Raw genomic sequence first — 27,374 nt, forward strand, 5'->3', positions numbered from 1 at the left:
CAAATTTTTATATATATATTGCAATTTACATTCACTACATACATTTGATATTAATAATACAAATATAATAATAAAAAATATAATTTTTTTATATATTATATTAAAAATATAATAAAATGAAAAAAATATATAATATATTATAATAATAAAATGAATGTGCAAGTGAATGTTTGTTTTGTTGAAAGAGGAAGAAAATGAAAGGATTGTGAGAGAGAGTGGGAGCAGAGAAAATAATGATTAAAATATGATTTGTAGGGTGAATAGTGGTTATCTAAATTTGGATAAGCACTGTTCATAGGTAGCTAAATATTTGGATATGCATAAGTTAATGTGGAAGATTTTAGAGCCATATTATGCAAATATGACTATGCATATATATATACATACATAGACCAATGCTAATGCTCTAGGCTATGCGGATCACTAATCCGAAAAGGGTAAAAAAGTAATTTTGAGGAGTAAGCAGGAAGCTATCTCGATCGATCGGTATATAATTGTCTTATTTCCTTCCGTATTCGATAAGAGAAGAAAAAGCGAAACTGATGAAAGCAGAGAAAGGAAGAAAGGAAGGAGATGAGGGCAGAGTCGGAGAGAGAGGGAGAAATGGAGGATGGAGGTATCTCGATATCACCAATACAAACATTCACTAATAGGTCTTCTCTTAAATCCCATTCTCACTTCAACAATTACCACTTCTGGAAACACAAGGTCGGTTTGTTTTTTCCTTCTTAATTTTCACAAAATCCATTTCTTCGTATTATTAACATTTTTTTAATGTGTTTGGCAATCTCTGATATGTGGGAAATTTAATGGGAAAGTGTAGCTTCGAGAGAACTGCTACAAGAGGGTCCGAGAGGACAGAACCCGCTTGCTTTGGAAATCGCGGTTGCCCTCTAGCACTGCCTCACATTCTCTCAATCACAATCAGAACCAAAAGGTCAGGACCCCTTTTCTTGTTTCTTATTTTCATTTCTATTTTACCTTGTTTGGACTTGATATTGTACTCCATATATGACTGCTATTTCTTTTTGTTATGTCGTTTCTAGTTTTCGTCCCATGGTTGTCGGTCTTAGATGTTTAATGTATGTTTTGATTTACTTTTCTAGAAGCCTTGGATATATTTGTTGGTTTATTTCCGTTATGTCAATTCTTGGCTGGCGATTCGATGCTTCACTTGCTATTTCTAGATATAGGCCCAGGATATTTAGCAGCAGAATATGCTTTGGAGTACCTGTACTGGTCAAGTCCCTTATAGTTTGGTACTAGACCGAAATATATGGTTTCTGTATATCGGTGTCCCCGGCCAACCTGTTAATGCCTTCGTGGGAAGTCTTTTTCACAAGTGCTCCGGGAGATGATGACAAGCTTTGGTGGGCTCCATCAGCGCAAGGGTCTTTGAAGTCAGATCGTACTACAATGCCATACATTCCCATCTTAGCACTCGTATCCAATTCCATGCATTACCATCTCAGCACTTGTGTCCATTGTGGAGTATTTGGCAAACTAAGGCTTCCTGAGATTAGCTTTCTTTGTTTGAACAGTCGAATTAGGAAAGTTACTCAAGGTGGATAATTTAAGGAAGTGGCATAATATAGTGGTCGATTGGCGTTAGTGGCTGGACAATGTGAGGCACTGTGAGTTGTCTGTCCCACTAGAGGAAGTATGTTTTTGATGTCATAAGAAAGAGAGGTTCATGTTTTGTGTTTGAACTTTGAATTTGAGATAGGTGTATAATTTTGTGATCTAGGGAGGTGAAGGAGACTGAGTAGTAATAGAGTTTTAGTTTTAAAAAGATTATAACTGTTATTATGCAAGGTTATTTTTTTTATAAGTAAACGATTTTATTAAATAATGATAGGCATAGCCCAAGTACACAATAAGATATACAAAGGTAGGCTCTATTTATGTGGAATCAGTAGCAACAAGGAAGTCATGCAAATCGAGGCCATTAAAGTCTATAGCTATGGCCCATGTACATAAAGTTCTAATAAAAAAAGCTCTTAGTTCCTCTATTGAGCGCTCCTTGTCTTCGAACGCTCGTGCATTGTGCTCCTGCCACAGACACCACATAATACAGATAGGGACCTCTTATAAATTTGTCTAGCTGGCCAAAAATGCATCCACCGTAGCAGGCATGACCCGAGCTAAGTCTAAATCTACTGAACACTTCATTCCATAATACTCTAGCAGTCTTGAAGTGTAGTAAGAGATGATCGACAGTCTTACTGGATTTCTTACACATGCGGCACCAAGGTTATTTATTGGAGATTTTAGGAGATCGTGTTGGAGTGTTAGTGTGCAGATCAATTGAGGCATTGTGAGTCTGACCCACTAGAAGAAGCATGTTTCTTTATTTCATAAGAAAGGGAGGTTCATGATCTAGGTGGGTGAATGACAATTGTACGTGACTAAGATGCGTGGGAGACTTTCAAATGCTATTTTTTTCAATTGGATTGGTTAATTGGCTTGTGCATCTCAACTAGAATCACATTTGAAGTAGTTCGTTGGCTTGACAAGTGATTAAGCAGAATGGGAGATAAGATGCTGCAGTTAGACATACATTTCAGTTTGGGCCTCTTTTTCTCCTGTTCAGTATCTTAGTGATTATTAAAAAGAAAAGGAAAGAAAGAAAGGACTGTTGCAATTAGACCCATAGGATAGTTGGAGGGGGCTGATTTTCTGATGTTTATTGCGTTGATCATTTTCTGAGTTAGATATCTGAAATAATGCATAGATTCTAAACCGCAAGGGTTGAAAATGCAACTGACCTAAGATTGGATGGCTGTTCGTGAATTAGCCTACAATTTAGTAATAGCTTACATGTAAATATTAGCTCCCACACACATGTATTAAATGTAACCAACTAGTTCCTGCTTTTTGAAAAATCTTGTTTCCAGCTTCTTTGTATATCTCTTCCTTCATAGCTCCTCTTCTTCGGAACCATTTTTTTTAATTATTACATCACCTATTCATTCCTTTTTATTCCCTTCTCTCTTGCAGGACTTAATCAAATCTAGTCTTCAGGACATAGTTTCCGATGAACTCAGAAAGATAAAGAATTCATCATTGAATGACTGTTCTGAGTTTCTGACTTCCACTCCTGAGGCCAATGATGTGTTATGGGAATATGATGGTCTTCATAATGCTTATCAGGGTGAATGTGAAGAGATATTGTTGGAAATGCAAAGGATCTTTTATGATGATCTTGGGGTGGAACCAACTAGAAAAGGTGAAACATAGTTTCTGTTTTACAAAGAAAAGTTATGCAAGGTCTTTAGAATCCTCAAGTTTGAAAAATTGTGCATGTTGCATATTCTATGTCATAAGAACTCATAACCATTACCTTTTGCTTGTAATTAAACAAAACACCTTTTCTCTCCTACCCCTTCCCTAACCACTCCTAACCCTAACCCAAATTCACCTTACTCCACTTGTCCCTGCTTTGCCAACTTGTCTCCATTTCTTCTATAAGTAATGTAAATTTTGTTGAAAGTGCAGAGGGATGCAACTCAAGTATACGGAAAGTATATTTAATGTTACACTTAAACTATTAAGAAGAAGAAAAGGAGTTTGTCTACTTCATTTGTAACGGACTTAGTATTCATGACTTTCTTCTTTCTATTGTAACCTCTAGCTAGGCGTTTTTCATGTATACTTCCTGTCTACCTGGGCTTTGCCTATTTCTATGAATACAAAATCTTTGATTACCTATCAAAAAAAGTAAAGTATTCCCTGCTTTATGATTCAAAGCCATCTTCCTCCAAGCGAATAGGATTTGTCCAAAAGGGAACCCGAAACCTCCAAAGAATCCCAAGTCTAGTTACAATCCATGATGTGTAAGCATCATTATGCCCATAAACTAACAACAGCGAAAAAAATCATTATACCTTTGTTAAGTATAAAAATAAATAATAAAATCTACTTCTTCCCATTAGGTTAAGCTTTTGGGACATTTGGTGATTTCACATGGTATCAAAATGGAAGTCCTGTGTTCAAACCTTGACTCTACACTGTACCACATTTAATTAAATATTCTTCATGTTGGATTATCCATTGAGGGTGAGTGTTAAGTATAAAAATAAATTATAAAATCTACCTCTTCCCATCAGCTTAAGTTTTTGTGACATTTGGTGATTTCACAACCTTCAATGAAAAAATAAATTCAATTTTCTCAATATCCAACTTTGACATTGGCACTAAATTTGGGAATATCCATGGATTTGGTGGCACAAGCAGTTTACAGGGCCATGGTTTGGGGTTGTGAATGAGCCCAGGTTTGAATAGGAAGAGGAAGTGGGGTTAGTTTCGTGTTGACTGTTTGTTATTATTTAAGCAAAAGCAAATTTGAAGATATACCAATTGTTGATTGACATAGCATATTCCATATAGATAGTTGTTTAGATGGTATATGCCTATCACTGAAAATAGCGTTTTTAGCGATTTCTGTCACATTCAGTTGAAGGAATTTCAGCATTTTAGACATTTGAAAGACTTCACTGCTATATTTTAAATATTAAGAACCGAATTGGAACTTCATGCAAAACTGAAGGACATTAGGTATTTGACTGTTTGGTTCTATGTACATAGCTCTTCCTTGGTTCTTTAACTGGTCAAAGCATCTTTTGTGGGTATAGAAGTTTAATTTAGCTCCTTGCAGAACCTGATAGCCATGTTGAAACGTGGGAAGATGAAGAAGATGAATACTTGGCCCATGCAGTTTATGAACATATGCAGCTGAATGATGAGCAGGTATGGCAGCCACAATTATGATGACTGTCTAAATATAAATTACCACGCATAATAACTAATTTTTTGGCCATATATCCTGAAGGGGGTTTCTGTTCTGAGTCCATTAGGGCCATTTTCGTTATGAAATTTGGTGTGTTATTTATTTTTTTTTTTTGTAGTTTCCAAGCAACCTTTGTTGTATGAGAGTTGGGCTTGTCTACAACGTTGATTTGAATTAGTTTTTCTTCTTTGGTTGAATGGAGTCCCATACATTTATATATTCTTTGATTTTGCATTTGGAAGGTTTTCAGTATTGAGCATAAAAAAAATGCAACTAGTACGTAGTGAAATTAGGCCCGGTTTGGTGGAGAATTGAGATTCTTTGTTTATTGATGACAAGCTTGCCAAGCCTTTCTTCTCCTCTCTTCTTTCTCTGTCCACATTCTTTATTGTTCTTTTAATTCTATGCTGTTGTTTACAAAATACACAATACCCATGCAGCTCAATAATTACAGAAGCCCTTGCAGCCTTAATTAATATTCAGACTATTATTTCAATTCTTACACACCCTCAAGCCATTCTTACTGCATTTACTTTGCATGACTGCTTGTAGCAAGAACTCAGGCTTTTCTGACTCACGTCTCTTTGTCTCCCTGAGTTGCTACTGTTTTGTTGCGACCGTATCTCATCAAAACATGTGCCATGTGTTCTGTGTGCATGCAACATTGCAGAGTTGCTTAGCAATTTTCATTTAACAATGCCTTCTGCTATCCTTTTTTTCCCGAAAATGATAAGAGAAACTTATTTGAATTTTGGATGTTTATGGTAGGTGTGCGAGAAGATTTGGTGCCCCATTTGTAAGCAAGGAGAGTTATTGGAGAATTACCTTCTTATATATTGCAGTCTTTGCGAACTTAAACTCAACAAAGACAATGAGGTCTTGCTACTCTCTTCTCAATCTTATATTATCCTATGTTCCTACCTTCAATTAAGTTAATCATTTTGCTATGAATCACTGAATACCTTACACGAAACAATAGCTATTAACTTTATAGTTGATTTAGAAAATGATGAAATACAGCATGCATTGAATGTATGAGTATGACATTCCGATCATCCCAACTTTCATTGAAGTGAGTACAGTCTAGTCCATTTTTTGACCCAGTCCCTAATTATAAATGCCTTTTTCTCTTTCTTTGGTTGCGAAAATGAAATGAAGTTGGATTCCTGTATTTACTACGTGTCCTTTCCTCTCTCTCTCTCTCTCTCTCTCTCTCCATGTAGAATTACAAATATAAATAACGGTTGATATTTAGATTACTCAAAATGATTCGTGTATCTGAACAACTTACCATTATTGTTCCCTTTTTTTTGGTATTCCAGGTAAGTCTGGATTTGATGCGAGTTCGGCTAGCAGAAGCTCATGCAGAACATCTTGATCGGGGTTGTAGATTGAAACCTAAGTTTTGCATGGAGACAAGATTTGATTTAACTGCACTGTACATTTGTTGTCCAAGTTGCAATATCTTCGAGGTTGTAATGTAATATCTATCTTCAAACTCGATAATTATAAAATTGAGTGTATTCTTGAGCCGTGCCGTCTGTCAACTTGTCTGCATTATTGTTTTCATTCATTTTCTGTAGAGGTACTTGGTTTACATCGAGATTTTATAAAAAAAATAAAGTTTATAAACCGATATGATATTAGATTGTAAAATACTTTATAATATATAGTAGATTTGAAGTTTCCCATTTAATAATATTAATTTATAAATTTATTTTTATAAGATGTCTGTGGACCTAATACTTTTTTTCTTTTCTTTTCGATATTACCTCCTTTTCACATCGTTAAAAAATTAAATGTTTTCAACCGAATAATGTGGGAAGTTCATACCAGTTTTGTAGCACATTCTTGCATCTATATCACTATTGCAATCAGTGTTGATCCATATTTGAACTTGAAAAATTAGTAATGTTGGGGATAAATTTTAAATGCATAAATCTTTCGCAAGTCTTTTATAAAATAAATAATTAAATAAATGAATAGACATAATTAAATGCAGTGAATTATTAAATTGATTTTATGTGTTAACTTTTTAATCGAACATCTAAATCTGACTTATTTTTACCGAATTATTTGAAAATCACAACTCTCATCAATGAATAACAAAAAAATAAAATAAATATTGGCCGCAACAAAATTTCAATCAGATTTTAAAAAAAGAGAAAAATAGCAACAAGTATTTTATTTTTATTTGTATTTGTTTAATTGAAATAATTTATGTTCTGAGAAACCAAGATTATGGGGTTGTGGCACTTCAGTTGAGAAATTTCGAACAAAAAGCCCATACCATAAACCCTCCCTCGACTGACGGCGCCAGCGTTGCAGACGACAATCAAACACTGATGAGTGTGTTATTATAAATCGATCAGATCTGCAATCAAACACTGTTGCCAAGTTCCGATCTCACTCGCTGCTTGCGTAGAATGACGACGATCAGAGACGCTTTACTATGCTTCTTGATCGTAATTCATTCATTTTCAGCAGCTTCCGCTGACTCCATCCACGGCTGTGGTGGCTTCGTCGAGGTTAATCCCCTCTCTCTCTCTCTCTCTCTCTCTCTCTCTCTCTCTCTCTCTCTCTCTGTTTAGTTCCTGATAAATCGTATCAGATGTATTTGATAAATGGAATCGCTTAATATATTTGGATTAATAAACTACGACTTTTGAGAACACGAACAGCCAAAAAATCATGGATCTGGATTTGACAGTGCTCTCTTTTCGAATGTACCCCCACTTAATTATAATTGTCATTTGTGGTTGTACTTGCAATCCCGAAACTGTTTACTTCTCTCTGAAGTCAAGTTCTTTTGTTGTAGGCTAGTACGTCTTTGATGAAGTCGAGGAAGCTACATGATACGAAATTGGATTATTCTCATATAACGGTATGTATTTTTAAGCCGCAGGTTTTGCTTTTCCTTTTTGTAGCTTTTCTAGTACGTTTACCGAGTTTGAGGGAAACTAGGAATTGAAATGCTTGAATTGCATAACTATCTTTGTTATAAGCCTAGCCTTTTGATTTGGAAGTGGATGCTTAATGCATAAGTAATGGATTGAGGCCATATTAACACGGTGACGATGTGGTAGTTTGTTTGAAACCTTTTAGTGCCTGAGCTGCGGATATATATTTATATTGATGTGATATAAATTGTAGGTTGAGCTTCGCACCTTGGATGGACTGGTCAAGGATAGAACTCAGTGCGCTCCCAATGGCTACTACTTCATTCCGGTGTATGACAAGGTTGCATTTGGTTGTTTTACCATATTAATTAATGCTTGATCCTTCCTCTGTGCATGCAGACTTTTTAAGTTTTTCTTATTGTAAATATATGAATTTCAGGGTTCTTTTGTGATCCAAATTAATGGACCAGAAGGGTGGGCGTGGGACCCAGAGAAGGTTTAGCAATACATTGTTGTTTACATAAAATTTTATCAAGCACGGTGTACTGTTTTTTTTTTTTAATATGCGGCCGATGTTTCTTAAATTTAAGTTCCATAAAACATGAACGCAAATAATGTCCTATACAGGTTTCTGTCATCGTTGATGATAATGGTTGCAATGGCAATGAAGATGTAAATTTCCGCTTTACAGGGTTGGTGTTCATTGATTCATATTGTGATTTATGTTCTTAGGAATTTTGCTCTAAATTTGGTATGTTTTACAATGCGAATGTTTTTATGTTGTAGATTCACCATATCTGGTAGGGTGGTGGGAGCTGTTGGTGGAGAGAGCTGTACCCTTAAAAATGGAGGTCCTTCAAATGTAAATGTTGAAATTTTGTCTCCTAACGGTGATCTCATTTCTTCTGTTTTTACATCATCAGTGGGGAGCTACTTGTTCACAAATATTCTTCCAGGTATCAAAGTTTGCATGCCACCTTTTTCTTGACAAGATGCATGTTTTTGCTCTGTGACTACTTCTTGGAAGCATGTGTATACATATGCATATATAATCATCATTAAAGTTCCGATAGGATCCTAGAATTGCCTGTAAGAGAGATTTCTTTTATAAGAAGTGTCACAATGTAGGTACTGCATAAAACATGCAGTGATCCAGTTTAGTGGCAGGATTGCACTTCTCATTATGTAATCCTTGCGATTTGTTTACTCTCTCTCTCTCTCTCTCTCTCTCTCTCGCTTTGTTTTTTCTTTTAACAAATGGGAATTCTATTTTGATGACATCTTTCTTTGCCAGGAAAATATGAATTACGCGCATCACATCCTGATCTGAAAGTTGAAGTGAGAGGCTCCACAGAGGTTGGACGCTTTTTCTTTCACTTTGTTCTTGTTCTGCCATTTATTGCTATTTTCTATTCCCTTCCCTGCCTCTTTCTTTACACACCCACTTGGGGTACTATTGTTAAGAATCATGTACATCCCCCCCCCCCCCCCCCCCCCCCCCCCCCCCCCCCCCCCCCCCCCCCCCCCCCCCAACCACTGCTATTCATTTATATAAATGCACCTCTTGCAGGTAGAATTGGGGTTTGGAAATGGTGTAGTCAATGACATTTTCTTCGTCCCTGGATATGATGTCCGTGGGTTTGTTGTTTCTCAGGTGAAATTCTTTATAGACAACAATTGCATGATAATGAAATTTCTTTATATTTATCTCTATATAAAATTTCTAAGATGATCTGTTACTGATATAATTTTATTCTCTATAAGCTTATGAAGATGCTATGCCACGTATGCCAATGCATATCTTTTTTATAAGTAAGAATCTTTATTGAATCAAATGAAACTAGGCAATGCCTATGTATGCAGGAAGTATACAAAATGAGACACCTAATTACATTCTAGAGAGCTGGAAAGTAGACAAAAACTCATGTACATTCCCACATGTACATTCCCACCCTTTGTACAATAGCAGAAAGCCACTGTAAAAGAAAGAAAACAAATAAATTCCAGATTCCTCCCACTACACGCTCCTTATTGTTAAAACACCTATCATTCCTTTTTTTTTTTTTTTTTTATAAGTAAAAATATTATATATATAAAAAAGGAGTAACTAAGTACACTGATATATACAAGAAAACACCTTGCCCATTGACCCCAATGACCCAAAAAACGCGTGAAAAACAATCCAAAATACACCAAGCCCGACCTCAACCCCTTGTTTCCCGTAGAACTAAAACACTACCCGAAAACCCAACCCCAACCTCTTATTTCCTCCTTTAGAACTAAAACTTCACAATGCCCTCCCTTTAGACTTCCTTTTAGTTGAGCTACAACCCTTAGCGTCGTAGTTGATTGCCCAATGAAGACGCTGTAACTCCTTACTTTTCTTGAAACTTGATTTGGTTTCAAGCGCGTGGCTTGCCTCAATTGCAGTGATTAGTTCTTCATTTCTGTGGGGGAACTAAAACACCTATCATTCCTTTCCGTCCATAAATACCACATTAAGCACAAAGGTATCATCCGCCACACCGCTGCCATTTGAGAGCTATTATGATGCCTATTCTAATATGCTAGTAGATCCACCACATCCTTAGGCATAACCCAACTCAGCCCAACTCTACTTAGGCTGTGTTTGGATGTTAAACTAAGTTGAGTTGAGTTGAGTTGAGATGATAAAATATTGTTAGAATATTATTTTTTAATATTATTATTATTTTGGAATTTGAAAAAGTTGAATTGTTTATTATATTTTGTGTTAGAATTTGAAAAAGTTATAATGATGAGTTGAGATAAGTTTATGATCCAAACGAAGCCTTAGAATGCCAGCCCATAGCTCCCTAGCCACATCACAATAGGGAATATGCCAATGCATATCGTGTCAGGTTAATGGTGAAAGTGTGATATTGGACTTATTGTTGATTTGCTCGTCACTTCCTGGCTGATTATGCTTCATACTCGGCTACTCACACACTTGTATGCATAAACTAAAAATCTTTTGTGCTCTTTTGGTAGGGAAATCCAATATTGGGAGTTCACATTTATCTATATTCAGATAATGTCTTAGAGGTAGATTGTCCCCAAGGTTCTGCTAATGCCCCTGGAGAAAGAAAGGCTCTCTGTCATGCTGTATCTGATGCTGATGGAAGGTTCACGTTTAAGTCGATACCATGTGGTAATTCTGCATTTGGCCGTATTCTTTTTAATACTAGTATCCGCATTTTTAACCTTGCATTTTCCTTCCGTGTAAGCTCTTTTGTATTTACTTTCTGCTAATTCAGGAATAGTGCATGCTTTCAAATGTTTAAATTACTTGCAGGAAGTTATCAGCTCATACCTTTCTACAAGGGTGAAAACACAGTTTTTGATATTTCACCACCTGTTGCATCGGTTATTGTTGAGCATCAACACGTGACAGTTCCCCAAAAGTTTCAGGTAAGACATATAATTGCCTACATGGTCGAACAAAATATTTTCTCCTAGTATGGTATTTTTTTCACCTTCCCTTTGAATTGATCGTTGTTTCTTTAGTTTTTTTTACAATCAAGATAACATTATTGATGAGAAAAAAGGCACTACCATGTACACATGAAATATTCAAAAGATACACCTATCCAAAAAAAAGTTAAAAAAAATAATTTCAGGAAAGCCTTGAAACTAAAACTAGAAAAACATAAATGCATCGATGCAATGATAAAGAGTTCTGAAAAGAAATCCTTTAACTCCTCCATAGTTTGCATACAATCCTCGAAGCTTAATCATTTCTCTCCCTCCAAATGCCCCATATTAGGCAAAATCAATAGCATTTTCCACTAAGTTTCACAATGTTGGCTGCCAAACCATCATTTCCAACACATGAAAGATCCTCCACGCATTGTGGCATGACCCAACCCAACCCAAAAAGACTAAAAACAGCTTTCCATAAAGGAGTAGCTACTTCAAACTGTAATAACAAATGATCCACTGTTTGCCATTCTTCATATGCGTACAACACAATTTATCACTATATCCTTCACTTCCTTAAATTATCCAGTGCAATTATTTTGCCTAATGCCATTACCTAAGCAAAGAATGCAGCTCTCTAAGGAGCCTTACTTTGCCAAATGTTCTTCCATGGGAAAAAAAGTGCTTTCATTGGGAGACAGCACACTACTCTTGGAGATTGCCAACACATCTTGTCTTCGTTCCCTCATCTCAACCTAACAGAGTAATCAGAGGGTAGAACAAAGCAAAGAGGTCCACCTCCCAATCTTGTGCTGCTTTAATAAATTCAACTTCCCATTGATGGGAGCCATTCATAATATGCAAATTATCTGTTATCATAGGTCTTTAACTCGTGCAATGTTGAATAGAATGAAAAAGCTTCTTAAAAATTTGATCTCCACTCCACACGGAGCCATTTCTCCAGATTTACCAGATACAAAAGGAGAAAAGAGAAAGGCGAAGGTTGTGGGAGGAGTTGGCGGGAATATACTCTTTATGGGATGTGCCGTGGTGTATGGGGGGTGATTTTAACATTACTTGTTTTTCTAGTGAACGATTGGGGCATCATCGGCACACTCTGGCCATGGCGGAATTCTCTGAGTTCATCTTTGATATGGACCTTATGGACCTTCCCTTGGTGGGTGGTGAGTACACATGGTCTAACGGCCGTGCTTGGTCGAAATTGGATAGATTCCTTGTCTCGCCGTTATGGGAAGCCCACTATCCAGATGTAAGTCAGAAAAGGTTAGCTCGAGTTTGTTTAGACCATTTTCCCATTCTCTTAGATTGTGGGGGCATTCACGGGGGTCGCCGGTATTTCAAGTTTGAGAATATGTGGCTTAAAGTGAACGGGTTTGTAGAGTTGGTGAGTACTTGGTGGGCATCGTACTAGTTTAGTGGCACTCCGAGTTTCATGCTTGCAGGTAAGCTGAAGGCTCTAAAACAAGATCTGAAGAAGTGGAACTTGGAAGTTTTTGGTCACATTGACAATCAAAAGTCCACTTTGTTAGAGGAATTGCAGGAGTTAGAGGGTGAGGAATTATTGGGAGGGGCCTCTGAGGAGGAGTTATTGAGGAAAGCCACGGTTGTAGCAGAGTTGGAAAGGGTTTTGTTGTCAGAGGAGACATCATGGCACCAAAAATCCAGAGCCCTTTGGTTGAAATAGGGTGATAGGTGTACGAAGTTCTTTCACAAAGTGGCTAATTCTCATCGATGTAATAATGCGATCAAGTCGCTTCATTCAGGTAATCAGGTGCTATCCTCTCCCCCTGAACTAGAAAGTCATTTTGCACATTATTATGAGACTCTTCTTACTGAATTGGTAACTTGGAGGCCGAAGCTTGATGACTCATCGTTTGATGCAATTGATCCGCAACTTGTGAGTGTCTTGGAGAGACCTTTTGATGAAGATGAGATTTTCAAGGTCATCTCTGGTATGGCTAAGGACAAAGCGCCAGGTCCGGATGGTTTCTCAATGGGTTTCTTCCAAACTTGTTAGGATGTGGTGAAAGGTGATGTCTTGCAGGTGTTCAGTGAATTTCACGCTTTGAAAAATCACTTAACGCGACTTTTATTGCGCTCATTCCCAAGAAAATGGGGCTTTGAGTATTGATGATTTTCGTTCAATAAGTTTGGTTAGTAGTGTCTATAAGATTATTTCAAAAGTTCTTGCTAACCGACTTAGTCCAGTGTTGGAAAATATTATTTCCAAGCCTCAGAATGCTTTTATTCGAGGGAGACATATACTTGATTCGGTGCTTATTGCAAATGAGAGCCTAGATGCTAGATTGCGGGAGGGAAGTCCAGGTATTCTTTGCAAGCTAGACATGGAGAAGGCTTATGATCATGTGAACTGGGAATTCCTTTTGTATTTGCTTAAGAGGTGTGGTTTTGGAGATAGGTGGATTTCTTGGATGCGTCATTGTATTTCAACGGCCCGTTTTTCAGTGCTAGTTAACGGCACTCCTGCTGGTTTTTTTGATAGCTCGAGGGGTTTGCGACAGGGTGATCCGCTATCTCCTCTTCTTTTTGTCATAGTTATGGAAGCGTTGAGTAGGATGGTACAGGCTACTGTTGGTGGGGGTTTTTTTATCTGGTTTTCAAGTGGGAAATGGCTCTGGTAGCCCTTGTATCATTTCATATCTCTTTTTCGCAGATGACACTTTGATTTTCTGTGAAGCGGATAGGAGTCAGGTCCAAACTTTACGTGCATTATTACTTTGTTTTGAAGCAGTGTCAGGGTTTAAGGTGAACCTTGGCAAGTCTGAGATGGTTCTGGTGGGTGTGGTTCCTAATATACGCAGTCTAGCAAGTCTTCTGGATTGCAGTGTGTCCTCTTTTCCAATGAAATATTTGGGTCTTCTGTTAGGTACAACTTTCAAGAGTAGAGCAATATGGGATGGGGTGGTAGAGAACATAGAGAAAAGGTTGACTGGATGGAAAATGGTGTATTTATCGAAAGGGGGTCATCTCACTCTTATCAAGAGCACCCTCACTAACTTTTCCACTTATTTTTTATCTCTCTTTCCTATGCTTGCAGGGGTAGTGAATAGGATTGGGAAACTTTTTAAGGCTTTTTTATGGGGAGGCATAGGGGAGGAGAAGAAATTTCATTTGGTTAATTGGAAGACAGTATGTGCCCCAGTTGTGAATGGGGGGTTGAGTGTTTGTAATTTGAGAACTTTTAATAAAGCGTTATTGGGAAAATGGCTTTGGAGATATCATTTGGAAGGGGAGTCTTTGTGGAAGGAAACTATAGATGCTAGATATGGTGTTGCTTGGGGTTGTTGGTGTTCCAAAGAAGTGAGAGGGGGGCATGGAGTGGGGCTATGGAAGTTTATAAGGAAGGGGTGGACAAGCTTTGTAAATCATATTTGTTTTGTCGTAGGTGAGGGCAACCGAATCAGTTTTTGGCGGGACGTGTGGTGTGGAGATCATGCATTGGAAATGGTGTTTCTGGCTTTATATCGTATTGCTGTTAATAAGGAGGCTTCAGTGGCGGATGTGCAGTTATCTGCTCATGGTTCGCATCAGTAGAATATTCTGTTTAATAGGGATATTCATGATTGAGAATTATCTATGGTTTCAGGCTTTTTCAGCTTGCTACACTCCTTAGGGACTACTATGGCACAACACGATATCTTGAAATGGTGGTTTCAGGATCACAAGAAATGCATAGTAAATGCGTATTATAAACTCTTGATTACACAGGATCACATTCCCTTGGAAGAACATTTGGAGGTCTCGTGTGCCCTTTAGAGTTGATTTCTTTGTTTGGAATGCCGTCCTTGGGAAGATCTTGACCACGGACAACTTGAGGAAAAGAGGATGTGTAGTATTGGATTGGTGTTACATGTGTAAAAAGAATGGAGAATCGATAGATCATCTTTTACTACATTGTGACATAGCGAGGGGGTTGTGGGATGAGATTTTTCGAAGGGTTGGTGTGGCTTGGGTAATGCCTATAAGGGTGGTGGATTTGATGGGTTGTTGGAGAAAATTGCAGGGTAGTCATCAAGTGACAGCAGTTTGGAGAATGATTCCGTTGTGTATCATGTGGTGTATTTGGACGGAAAGAATGCGCGCTGTTTTGAAGACAAGGAACGAACAATGGTGGAGCTGAAGAATTTTTTTCTACATACTTTATTGCTTTGGTTTTCAGCTATTGTATTAAATGGGGATGATATTCATGAATTCTTATCCTTAGTTCATCGTTCTTAGAATGTATTTAGGTGTTCTATTGTATACTTCCTGTGTACTTGGTACATACATGCCTATTTCATTCACATCAATAAAGTTTATCTCTTACTTATAAAAAAAAAAATCTGGAGAACTCCCTCAATCCCTACAAATGTTTTTCCAAAACCAACTCCAAAAGTCCTATGAACCTCATTAGAGCACCAATCACTCCATATATTGTATTTCATTACAATCACCACCCTCCAAAGCCTAGTTAAAAGGAATTAGCTTCTGAGTCCCCAAATCTCGTGCCAGCATTGGAGAACAAACCTTGGACCAATTTGCTAAGTGAAATTTTTGCTCCTCCCCCACACCTCTTGATAAGAAGTTCGTCTGTAGTCTTTTGATGTGAATAGCGATGCTGGCAGGAAGGGGAAGCAAGGACATTAAATTTTTTTAAGCATCATGTACAAATGTTTGTAAATTGTAATGTGTGTGTGATTGTGTGCGCACAAGTGACCAGATAGACCCACCCTTGTGCCTCTTCTGCATTGTTTGAAATCCACCTCAAACATTTTCTATCCCTTCACATCAAATGCACAGCCCTCTGTGCTGTTCAATACTCATTTCGTTGTGCCTTTCATGTAAATCTGAAGAAACCTCCCCATCACCCTCATTTCTTTGCTGTATTATAATTCCAAAGCTACTATATAATGACACCATTTTGTTTGTGACCTTGCTTTGAAACTCCTGATTAGCAGAGCCTAATTATCAGCACTAATTTCATAACCCTACAACCTTCCTGGTAGAGTCTGAACACAATAGAAAGACACCTAAATTGTCAATTAATGATACCAAGAGGATCAATCCCCTTCTTTTAACATCCTTTACTGCTATTGATTGAGTTCTTGACTTGGTCAAATTTCCCCGTTTTATTTCATGTGATCCTTCTGAAAGTCCCTCCATTGTTAAAGTTGTTGCTTATTATGTCTATGGGCATGAAATGTCCTCCTCCCTCTCAATTGCTTTGCTCCTTTCTCTTTGTAAACAATACTTATGATACAGAAGAAGAATGAATTTGAAATGGATGAAGTTTGGTTTGTTTTCTTGATGGATTTTGGCTGTTCAACTACTGAGTTGTAGGCACTCAATAATGATGAAATTAGTGTAGCTTTCAATGATTTGAATGGCTTGACAATCTTGCTCTTCCTGCATTGTTAAAAGTCTGCATGTTAACTGACTCCCAAGTGTTTTAAAATTCCACTCAATAATGATGCATTGATGTTACAACTTACACTAAGATAAATCAATGTATTGTACAACTCTATCAAGCTAGTTATATCTCTCTGTGTGTTTGTTCATAGATATGTAAATATAATTCTTCTTATTCTTTACTTATATAAAAATAATAATAATAATTCTTCTTATTCGTGCTAACTGTATTTAGCTTTACATTTACTTATCTATGCTTCGTGTTTTCATTATGTGGACGTATTAACATGTAGAATCCTTTATTCATTTTAATTTGTAGGTCACTGGGTTTTCTGTTGGGGGCCGTGTTATTGATGGGAATGATGTCGGAGTGGAGGGTGCTAAAATTATAGTTGATGGTCATGAAAGGTCTGTCACTGACAAACAAGGATATTACAAGCTTGACCAGGTATGCACATGGGCTCTTAACTTCCAAATTGACTCGATCTCTTTGGCCATTCCTTCATTTATTTTATAGCGGGATCTGTTGGTTCAGTCTTCAGGGGTCTGGTGGAGAAATTTTTCAATGGCATTCATCATTCTGATGAATATGTGATTTCATGTCTTCTGCAACGTTAGGTTATCTATTTGTTTGCCCTTAGTTATATCTCAACAAAATTATGAGTTGGCATCTTCAATGTTATTATACCAGTCTCTTATGAGATAGTGTGTATGTTGATCAGGATACATTTTTTTTTTTCAAAGGAATAATACTGAAGTAGATATATGATATTTCTTTCCTTTCCTAATCTGAGATTTTCTTTTTCTTTTGATAAAAAGGTTTGCTCATCCATTTATATACTGTGTCACAAAATTATATTTTTCCTTGTCTTTTGATAAAAAGACTGCTCATCCGTTTATATACTCTGTCCCGCTCTCTTGTGTGCATGCCTGTTCCTGTGAATATGGTTTGTCAATCACTTAAATGTTTTGTAATTTGGCTCATGTCTTTGATATTAGTTTAGGTGATTAAGCTTGCTGAGAAAACTTATATCATCTTTGAGTTCGGTTATTTGACTATTATCAAGTGCTTCGTCATATACTAGTGCATGTATTATCTGCCTAAGTTTCCAAGTTGTTGTTTAGGTTACATCCAATCGTTATATGATAGAGGCCATAAAGGAGCATTACAAGTTCAACGTACTGAAGGATTATAAGGTAAAGTATTGGATGGGTAACCTTGGATACTATCTTTAATAAGGTTTTCCTCCTTTGTGATAATTAGAAGTATTGCCTATAAAAAAAAAATAATAATAATTAGAAGTGTTAATTATTTGCAGTTAATTTAACTCATTGAGCTGGTTTTCGTAGATTATATTGAATGAAGTTGTTGCACTTCATCTTCCTAACTTTGCTTGCTTGTCCAGGTATTGCCAAACATGGCTTCAGTGACAGATATTAAAGCAGTTTCCTATGATGTATGTGGTGTAGTTCAGATTGTTAGTGGTGGTTTCAAGGCAAAGGTAGATCCACAATTCCTAAATTCTAATTTTGTTACTTATACTCTGCCTGTCAATTCAACTTGTTGGTACGTCTGTTTTCTAGGTAGCTTTGACTCATGGACCAGAGAATGTCAAACCTCAAGTGAAACTGACAGATGGAAATGGAAATTTCTGCTTTGAGGTATGGTTAAGAGTCTGATAGAGTTGTTAGTACAGAGAATCTGAAGTCTCATTTACTTAGTTTTCATTTTTTGGTGTTGCTTAGTCAAGGATGCCAATTAGGTGTTTACGTTAAACTTTATTAAGCTTCTTATGTTTTTTCTCTAATTGTTTTGCTTTCTCTGAGGATGTAATTTTATTGGTTGGTGATTGATTTGAATCATTTATATTTCTTTGACATGTTTATTGGAAAGACTAGTGAATTGCATAAGAGTCATTCATTAGTTGGGAAAGTCCCCTTTTGTACTTGACTGCACCCCATTTGTGCTTTTAATAAAATGCATTAGTTATTTTTTTGAAAAAAAGAGTTTTTGATAAAGTTTAATGACAAAAGGAAAAAATATTTGAATATTTTTGCAAACTTTCTTAAAGGTTACCAAGTTTGAGGTGATGCGACTGTAATTACCCTAAACATTTTTTATAATTAATAAGAATTTTATTACCAAGAACACTTACAAAAAAAAAAAAAAAATTATTACCAAGAATAGGCACAACCCAAGTACACAGGAAGTATACAAAGGAAATACCTACTACACACTAGAAATCAGGAAACTATGACAGAGACAGATTCAGTACATTATCAACATTCCTTACAAAGATTCTAGCCCACAAACTCAAAGTAGAAAAGAAAAAATAACGAAGATCTTCAAAAGAACACTCTTTGTCTTCAAAACATCTCCCATTTCTTTCCAGCCATAAACACCACATTAAACACAAAGGAATCATTCTCCATCTGGCAGCAACACATTTCCTTGCCTCGAAACCACGCCAACATGCAAGGAGATCCCACAAATTCCTTAGGCATCACCCAATATAAACCTGTTCCACCAATAACCTCATTCCACAGAGACTTTGCCACCGCACAGTTTAAAAAAAAAAAAAATGATTTACAGATTCACCATCCTTCTTGCACATGACACACCAATCAGCTATACACAAACCACGTTTTCTAAGGTTATCCATACTTTCCCTAGAGCAAGCACCCAGCTGAAGAACGCCACCTTCGTAGGTACCTTCGCCCTCCAAATGCTTTTCCAGGTGAATACATAGCCAGAATGACAATTAAGCACCTTATAATAAGAACTGATTGAAAACTTGAAATTTCCAACATAATCCCACAATAGCCTGTCCTCTCTTCCTTGCATCACTTTTGAGTTATAAATTCTTCCCAGAAAATCCGAAACAACATTCACTTCCCAGTCATTTGCATCTCTAATAAAGTCAACATTCCGTAGAATATTATTATCCGTACATTGAAGGTAATCTGCCACAACAACATTTTGATTCCTTACAATCCTATAAAGAGATGGAAAATCTGATTTAAGAGCTGATTCCCCACACCAAATGTCATGCCAAAAGAGAATCCTCTTCCCTTCCCCCACCTTAAATTTAATATGTTTAGAAAACTCCCCCCAACCTTTCCTAATACCCTTCCATAAACTCACCCCATACGCTTCTCTAGCTTCATTAGAACACCAATCCCCCCACCCACTCCCATATTTAACAGCAACAACATTCTTCCATAAAGCGTCTCTCTCTTCATGATATCTCCAAAGCCATTTTCCAAGGAGTGCTTTATTAAACAACCTCAAATTTCTCACCCTCAATCCTCCACAAGAAACCGGTTAACAAACCTTATTCCAACTAATCAAATGAAACTTCTTTTACTCTCCTATTCCTCCCCATAAGAAATTGCGATAAATATTCTCAATTCTACTAGCAACCCAGCTGGCAAAGGGAAAAGTGAAAGAAAATACGTAGGAAGATTAGACAACGTACTCTTTATCAAAGTAATTCTTCCCCCTTTAGACAAATATAACTTTTTCCATCCAGCCAACCTTCTCTCAATCTTCTCAATAACCCCATCCCATATCAAAACAGATTTGTGAGGAGCCCCTAAGGGAAGACCAAGATACTTCAGCAGCAGTGAAGCAATCTTACACTCCAAAATATTAGCCAAATCTGAAATATTATGTACGGCACCCACCGGTACTATTTCAGACTTGTTTAGGTTAATCCTGAGACCCGAGACAGCTTCAAAACATAACAACAATGCTCTCAAAATGGCGGGTGTTTACTGCTGTTGGGATGTTCCTTGGTGTTTTGGAGGGGATTTTAACATTACTTGGTTCCCTAGCGTGTGAGTGGGGGATAGTTATTTCTCTCATGCCATGAATCCCAACAGATTCAGTAAACACCCACCATTTCACCCGCCATTCCCCCACAAAACAACATTCCTTTTGTTACTATCCAACACCAATTCATCATTTCTAAATTTACCAACGCCATAACTCTGATGAGGAACAGAACTTGCTTGCCTTGGATTTGTTAATGCCAACAGGTAAGAAACTTCACGATGATGATTAACACCTTTCGAAGGTGTATCAGAAACCACCTTCTTATTTCTAGAATACCGTTCATTGCTCCCCTTCGTAGGAGCAACTCTGTTTTCATAACCTGAAACAGAGTTCCGTAAATCAACCATCTCTATCATTAATCTCACAAAACCTGCCCAACCACCCCCTTTCCTCCCTTCTGGAATCACTATGATTCCATTCCCCTCACCAGTGCCAAACTCAATCAGCTTCACAAATCTGCTAAATGCGTTTTGACACTTTTGGACCATAAAAACTCTATTACCTTCCCTTCTTGTCTGAAAAGAATCTTTATTGCCCGCTATCCTCAGACAATCCTCCACCATCTTTGCCATCCAAATAACCATTCCTCCACTAAGATGAAGGGACTTAGACAACTTCTTGCTCCTCTCAGTAATACAAAAAAAGTTACCACCTTTCCTACTAAACACAAACCTCTTAGCTTCAATCCAAAAACTACGATCCATCTTCAACAAACTAAGAATAAAACTAAAAGAAGAAAAAAGACGGGAAGGAACACGAATCAGGGAAGCAAAGAAATATTAAGGACTATCCCCGGCGAGAAGTGCTAGGGATGGAAGATGAAAGGTCATAACCCGAGAGAGAGAACAAAAGAAGCATGGCGGGTATTACCCTAAACATGTGGTTTTAACAATATCGTTCTTTTTTTTTATTTTATTTTTATTTTATTTTTTATTTTTTACAGTCATAGTAAATTAATATTATTGCCATAATAAAGCTGATAATACCCATTAAATTGATATTTCCTGCTATGCTTTGATTTTTCCTTGATGTAAGTCACCCATACATTATTGAAGCTCATGTTCCCTTCTCTTCGCAAGTTACATCTCTCTCCTTTATTTATATATTCAGGTTCCACCAGGTGAATATCGCTTATCAGCTATGGCAGCTATGCCTGAGAGTGCTCCTGGACTCCTGTTTTTGCCATCATATGTTGATGTTGTAGTCAAAAGTCCATTGATGACTATTGAATTTTCTCAGGTAAGCTTTCTCAAAACAAAGAATTTTTAAGGTTCTTTGATTCTTTTCCCTTACTATGATATTGTATAAAAAGTTGACGTGTGTTCTTTTTGGTTGATAAAATGAGAATGTATTCTCACTTATTTTTCTGTCCTTCCTAAGACTCCTCGGCTTTTGTTTGAAGCAAAGAAGATAAATTGGTTGGTTGTTGTTACAAGAATTCTCAAGTAATTCCTACACGCAGATGATATGAAAATAAAATGTCATATTGATAATAATGGAACTTCTGACATGGATATATGACATGTTTCCTGAAGAAATATTGATCTACATATATGATCTCACAAAACTTGCACCCACATTTCCTTGATATATATCATGAAAATTGATGCAGGTGTTATCTGATATAATTTGTTTACAGAGATGTGAAACTTCTTGTGAAAAATAATGTTCCTATGTATCTTTTTGTCTATGATAAGGCATTAGTCAATGTACTTGGTACGGTCACCTGCAAGGAGAATTGTGGCCCATCTGTTTCTGTTGCCTTAGTAAGAAATGCTGGTAAACGTGATGAAGAGAGAAAGACAGTCAGTTTGACTGAAAACAGCAGTGAATTCCTCTTTTCAGATGTCATCCCTGGAAACTACAGAATTGAGGTATAAAGCTTATTCTCTGCCTTTGATAATTTCCCAAGACAGTAGTTATTTTGCAGTTATTTCTTGCTGTGAATGTTAAAATCTGAAAACATTTACATGGAATTGATGTTTGGTCATTTGTGTTAAAGTTTCTGAGTGTTGTTGTGATTCTATATACCTTTTCTTCAAATGATTGTTTCTATTTTAGGTCAGACATAATTCTCCAGAATCAGAGGTTAGGGAAGATAACTGGTGCTGGGAGCAGAGCTTCATTGATTTGGATGTTGGTGCTGAGGATGTAAAAGGCGTGGTATTTGTTCAAAAAGGTTACTGGGTTAATGTTGTCTCCACCCACGATGTGGATGCTTACATGACTCAAGCAGATGGTTTGTCAGTGAATATGAAAATTAAGGTATTGTTTCTTTTTTTTTAATCAGTAAACAAAATTAAGGTAATGTTTCTAATTTCCCAAGTTCAAACCCATGTATTATTCAGGATGCTGTATATACTTCCACGTCTGATTTATATTCTTTTGTGTGTGCAGAAAGGTTCCCAGCATATATGCGTAGAATCTCCTGGATTGCATGAACTTCATTTTGTTGACTCATGTATTTTCTTTGGAAGCTCATCAATGAAGATTGATACATCCAATCCTTTGGTACATTTTTAAAAAAATATTTCATTTGAAGCTTTTTTTTTTTTTGGCTGTATTAAGCACTAAATTTTTCACCTCACTTGTTATTTCTTTTTGTAGCCCATCTTTCTAAGAGGAGAGAAGTATCTACTTAAGGGACTGATCAGTGTTGAGTCTAGCACAGTTAATGGTGTGTATGAAGTACCCGAGAGTATCACTGTGGACATTCTGAACAGTGAGGGCAGTGTTGTTGATGGTACCACAGCTAAAGTTAGTTCCAATGACAATGATCAAACCAGTAATGCAATGTATGAGTATTCTGTGTGGGCTAATCCTGGAGACAAACTTACCTTTGTTCCTCGGGACCCAAGGTACATATATATAGTTGTTTTCTCGACAACTGTGACATCAAGCACCATGCTGCTTACTTAGTGGTGGAGCTAAGTTGTTCAAATACTTTATTTATGTGTCTAATTATATCTTGATTGTTTCAATCACCTTCTCATTGCTGTTAGAAGCTATTTTTCTTATAAAAAAAATTGCTGTTAGAAGATGCTTTTGCCTTTTGCTCCCTCACTGCCTGGAGTTTATTAATTCAAAATTTTTGTGTGTAAAGTAGTATCTTCTAATTTCATGTCTTGCTTGCTAGGAAACTTGCTAGCACCTCACCAATATTGCTTGGTTGCTTTTACTGCACCATATGTGCCTCTTACTTGAGCTGTGGTGTGTTGCAGGAATAATGGGGAGAAGAAGATCTTGTTTTATCCAAGAAAACGTCATGTAAGCTTGTATTTTGTCATTTACCAATGTTATTTGTAAGTTGTTCTGTAAAGCTTCATTCCAAAACTACGACCTATTAAAAAAGCTTCATTCCAAAACTATGCCATGTTAGGTCTCAGTGACAAGTGATGGTTGTCAAGCTTCTGTTCCTCCATTTTCTGCACGATTGGGATTATATATTGAAGGATCCGTTTCTCCCCCCCTTTCCGGTGTGCATGTTAGGATTCTTGCTGCTGGAGATAGCCACATTGCTGCCCTTAAGAGTGGTGAATTGGTACTCGGAACTACCACAGATACTCATGGCTTCTTCACTGGGGGACCTCTATATGATGACATAACTTACAGCGTTGAGGCTTCAAAGGTTAGGGACATTTTGCAGTATATTTTTTAATGGCATATAACTCGTGTTTGCAATAAAATATATTTAAGTTGTTTGCTTCCTGTATCTACCCAGAAACAGTGGTATGTGGTACTCTCTCCATCTTTTACTCTATCCATCTTTTATGTACAAATTTGAATAAAGCTTATGCTATTAAGAAACAGATTCATTATTCATTTTGTTAGAACCTAGAGGTTTAGTGCACTGTTTGGAACTCAATATATTCTGTGTATTGCCGATTGCACGTGTCTGCAATCCGTTACTATCTTCTCTGATGTCTTCTACTTTCTGCAGCCTGGCTATCATCTAAAGCGGGTTGGACCTCATTCCTTTTATTGTCAAAAGCTTGGTCAAATATCTGTACGCATATATTCAAAAGATGGTTCTGAAGAACCTATTCCTTCCGTGCTTCTATCACTGAGTGGTGACGAGGGTTATAGGAATAACTCAGTATCTGGGGTTGGTGGGACATTCCTTTTTGATAACTTATTTCCTGGAACTTTCTATCTGCGTCCTCTGCTAAAGGTAATTCCCCGAAACCGAGTAATTTTGATTATAAAATGGTCTAGATAATTTTGTAGGACTTGAAGATTGCTCATTGAGCTGAATTGGTCATTTTACCACTCTCTTCATTATATGACTGCTCAGATCATTTAAGTCGTGAAGTTTACACTCAAGATTTAGCACCGCATCATGATGCTATTATAAATCTGAAGGATTCATGGTGTAACTCCCTTCTTCCATATATAATGTTTGAAAGAAATTGAAATTGACCAAACTTATGGCTGTGTTATTTGCCGAAAACAAGATTATTTTCAACTACCTGACTCAGCTAATAAATGTTCCTTTAGGAGTATGCTTTCTCACCTCCGGCCCAGACTATAGAACTTGGTTCTGGGGAGACTAGCGAAGTCATTTTCCAGGCCACCCGTGTGGCTTACAGGTATTTCATTGACTTTCTCTCCCTATAGCCAATGCTGTCATGATGCAAACATTTGAGAGGTTTTATTGCCTCTGCACCAATTTGTCTTGACAGTTTGTAGTCTGTTCTGTCAGAGAAAGAATTAGAACAACAAAGGTTCATTCCTTAGTTTGGACACAATCAAAGGTTTATTGCTTAATTTGGGCTCTTTGATATAAATGAAATGGTTTGGAATTCATTGTAAACTCTTTGCAGTCACTAAAATTCAACACAGGCTTTTTCCTTCATCAACAACAAAAATCAAAATGGAAAGAGTGTCTGGGCACATCAATCGTTCTTGAAGTTTCGTCACTTTTTTACCCCCACCCCCTCCTTTTTTTAAGATCGTAGATCTTAATGATATATGCTCTTATAAATTGCTAATAGTTTAGATCACTCGCTGGGAGTATTTTGAAAAAACATTTTTTAAGTAGTCAACTGGTAAGTAATTATTAAAAAAATTGACTTTCAATCTCTCATACTGACAGCTCTTAGTGATTATCTACTCTCAGATGCTGAATGTAGTCTATTGTAACTTTGTCTTCAAATGACCTAATTTTTTTGCTTGTGATTTTCATTTTGGGAATATGACTCTTCTGCAAGACACTAAGGTGGTTTAAGCTTCTGCAGTGCTACAGGTGTGATCAGTTTGCTGTCTGGCCAACCAAAAGAAGGTGTTTCAGTTGAAGCCCGGTCAGAGTCCAAAGGCTACTATGAGGAAACGGTGACTGATTCATCTGGAAGTTATCGTCTGAGAGGGCTCCATCCTGACACTAACTATGTAATCAAAGTAGTTAAAAGGGATGGTCCGGGTAGCTCTAGAATCGAGCGGGCATCTCCAGAATCCAGTACTATTGAAGTTAGTCCTAGCAAATATCTCCAATAAATTACAAATAAAATTTTCCAAATTATTATTTCTTTTATGAGGTTTCTGGCAATAAATTAACTCTGATTGAGCACGTCGGTTGATTTTTGTAGGTTCGATCCGAGGATATCAGGGGATTAGATTTTCTGGTCTTTGAACAGCCAGAGATCACCATTTTAAGTTGTCACGTTGAAGGAAAGGGAATAGAGGAACTAAATTCATATCTAACGGTAGAAATAAAGTCAGCTACTGACGTGTCTAAGATTGAGTCTGTCTTCCCTCTGCCACTTTCCAACTTCTTCCAGGTGAAGGACTTGCCCAGGGGTAAGCACCTTCTGCAGCTCCGATCTAGTCTCCCATCGAGCACCCACAAATTCAAGTCTGATATTATTGAGGTCGACTTAGAGAAGAATACACAAATTCATGTTGGCCCACTCAGATACAAAGTTGAAGAGGATCATCACAAGCAGGTTTGTTTCACTCTGCAGTCGATCCTGTAGTTTTTTAAAGATATATTCTAACAGTGCCAAATACCCATGGTTTTGATCTGGAGATTTGCAAAGCCCTTGTCTTGTGTCATGCTATTAGCTTAGCTTAATAGATGTTGATTGCACGGTGCTTGCTGAAATGCATTTCTTCTGATCAGATTCTTGTTCTTAATGATCTCTTAGTTGCCTACAAGGATTTATTCCTCATTTCTTTCTTCTTTCATGCCTTGCAGGATTTGACTCCTGCACCGGTCTTTCCTCTAATTGTTGGGGTTTCAGTGGTTGCCCTGTTTATCAGTATGCCAAGGTAATTGTGATTATATTTTCTCCACTGACAATTTTCACTTGGTTATTGATTTTTTTATGTTCCTGTGTATGTTTTACTAGAAATATTCTTGTTTATGCCTAATGTGTAGATTAAAGGACTTGTATCAATCCACAATGGAAATACCGACCCCGGGATTCACTGCAACTGCAAAGAAGGAAACGCGAAAGCCAATTTTGAGGAAGAAGACTTACTGAATACCTCTTGTGCCTCTAGAATACTGGAAGTTTTGGTGTTATATCTAATTGTGTTACGAGATCAAACCTGGCAGAGAGCATTAGTGTTTTCTAATACTAATTAGGGTAGTTGTTTTCTTTCTAATTTAAAACTTTAGGGTTAATCTTGAAGCAAATGTAGTCATTTAGAATAACCTGTTCACTCCCAATTAATGTTGGTTTATTTCATGTTCACATATCAAGATTCCTTTCTTGCTTCCATGGGATAAGTCATCAGCAACGTATGGCACTCAAGTTTGAACTCGAAGCAGATTGAGAAAGCTGGAAAGGTGATTGTCCCGACTCCCTATAGTATTCAAACTCTCGTCTTCAAGATGATGGGTCGAAGGGCATTGAAACTTGAAAGGTACCTCTTCAGATACTGTCTTTTAGGGACAAGACCTTTTCGTGATATGATATCATTCCCACTTTCTTCAGCACTCATATATATATATATATATATATATATATATATATAT

The 27,374-nt window shown here is 37.0% G+C and overlaps 2 protein-coding genes and 1 long non-coding RNA gene across 4 annotated transcripts; 2 read left to right on the forward strand and 1 right to left on the reverse strand.

Moving 5' to 3' along the window:
- Window positions 1-411: 411 nt before the first annotated feature.
- Window positions 412-6,319, forward strand: LOC121260500. Of its 2 annotated transcripts, XM_041162405.1 has the most exons (6): window positions 412-708; window positions 824-937; window positions 3,001-3,229; window positions 4,658-4,749; window positions 5,558-5,665; window positions 6,112-6,319. In XM_041162405.1, exons 1-6 carry the CDS (start codon window positions 574-576, stop codon window positions 6,271-6,273), a joined length of 840 nt encoding a protein of 279 aa, XP_041018339.1. In that variant the 5' UTR covers window positions 412-573; the 3' UTR covers window positions 6,274-6,319. The 2 variants fall into 2 exon arrangements, with proteins under 2 accessions (XP_041018339.1, XP_041018340.1); XM_041162406.1 differs by lacking the exon at window positions 5,558-5,665.
- Window positions 6,320-6,980: 661 nt separating this feature from the next.
- Window positions 6,981-27,085, forward strand: LOC121260501 (nodal modulator 1). Its single transcript, XM_041162407.1, has 27 exons — window positions 6,981-7,317; window positions 7,608-7,673; window positions 7,943-8,029; window positions 8,129-8,185; window positions 8,317-8,381; window positions 8,476-8,645; window positions 8,984-9,045; window positions 9,260-9,343; window positions 10,699-10,858; window positions 11,003-11,118; window positions 16,877-17,005; window positions 17,683-17,754; window positions 17,964-18,059; window positions 18,142-18,219; window positions 21,506-21,634; window positions 22,093-22,269; window positions 22,457-22,660; window positions 22,793-22,906; window positions 23,003-23,253; window positions 23,617-23,662; window positions 23,775-24,023; window positions 24,336-24,566; window positions 24,893-24,984; window positions 25,633-25,861; window positions 25,981-26,337; window positions 26,589-26,662; window positions 26,772-27,085. The coding sequence occupies exons 1-27, from the start codon at window positions 7,216-7,218 to the stop codon at window positions 26,875-26,877; spliced, it is 3,603 nt and encodes a 1,200-aa protein (XP_041018341.1). The 5' UTR covers window positions 6,981-7,215; the 3' UTR covers window positions 26,878-27,085.
- Window positions 7,475-10,271, reverse strand: LOC121260502. The gene is made up of 3 exons (XR_005939727.1): window positions 10,157-10,271; window positions 9,634-9,732; window positions 7,475-7,486 (listed from the first exon to the last, which is right to left on the reverse strand). It is a non-coding gene; the product is annotated as an uncharacterized LOC121260502 (long non-coding RNA).
- Window positions 27,086-27,374: the final 289 nt, after the last annotated feature.

The sequence above is a fragment of the Juglans microcarpa x Juglans regia genome, chromosome 4D (genome assembly GCF_004785595.1).
Source record: "Juglans microcarpa x Juglans regia isolate MS1-56 chromosome 4D, Jm3101_v1.0, whole genome shotgun sequence".
Taxonomy (NCBI): domain Eukaryota; kingdom Viridiplantae; phylum Streptophyta; class Magnoliopsida; order Fagales; family Juglandaceae; genus Juglans; species Juglans microcarpa x Juglans regia.

Coding starts and splice junctions, on each gene's coding strand:
- LOC121260501 (XM_041162407.1), top strand. CDS start 7,216: ATGACGACGATCAGAGACGCTTTACTATGCTTCTTGATCGTAATTCAT. Junction 22,907..23,002: donor TTGATACATCCAATCCTTTG/GTACATTTTTAA, acceptor TTCTTTTTGTAG/CCCATCTTTCTAAGAGGAGA. Junction 25,862..25,980: donor CAGAATCCAGTACTATTGAA/GTTAGTCCTAGC, acceptor TGATTTTTGTAG/GTTCGATCCGAGGATATCAG.
- LOC121260500 (XM_041162405.1), top strand. CDS start 574: ATGAGGGCAGAGTCGGAGAGAGAGGGAGAAATGGAGGATGGAGGTATC. Junction 4,750..5,557: donor TGCAGCTGAATGATGAGCAG/GTATGGCAGCCA, acceptor TGTTTATGGTAG/GTGTGCGAGAAGATTTGGTG. Junction 5,666..6,111: donor AACTCAACAAAGACAATGAG/GTCTTGCTACTC, acceptor TTGGTATTCCAG/GTAAGTCTGGATTTGATGCG.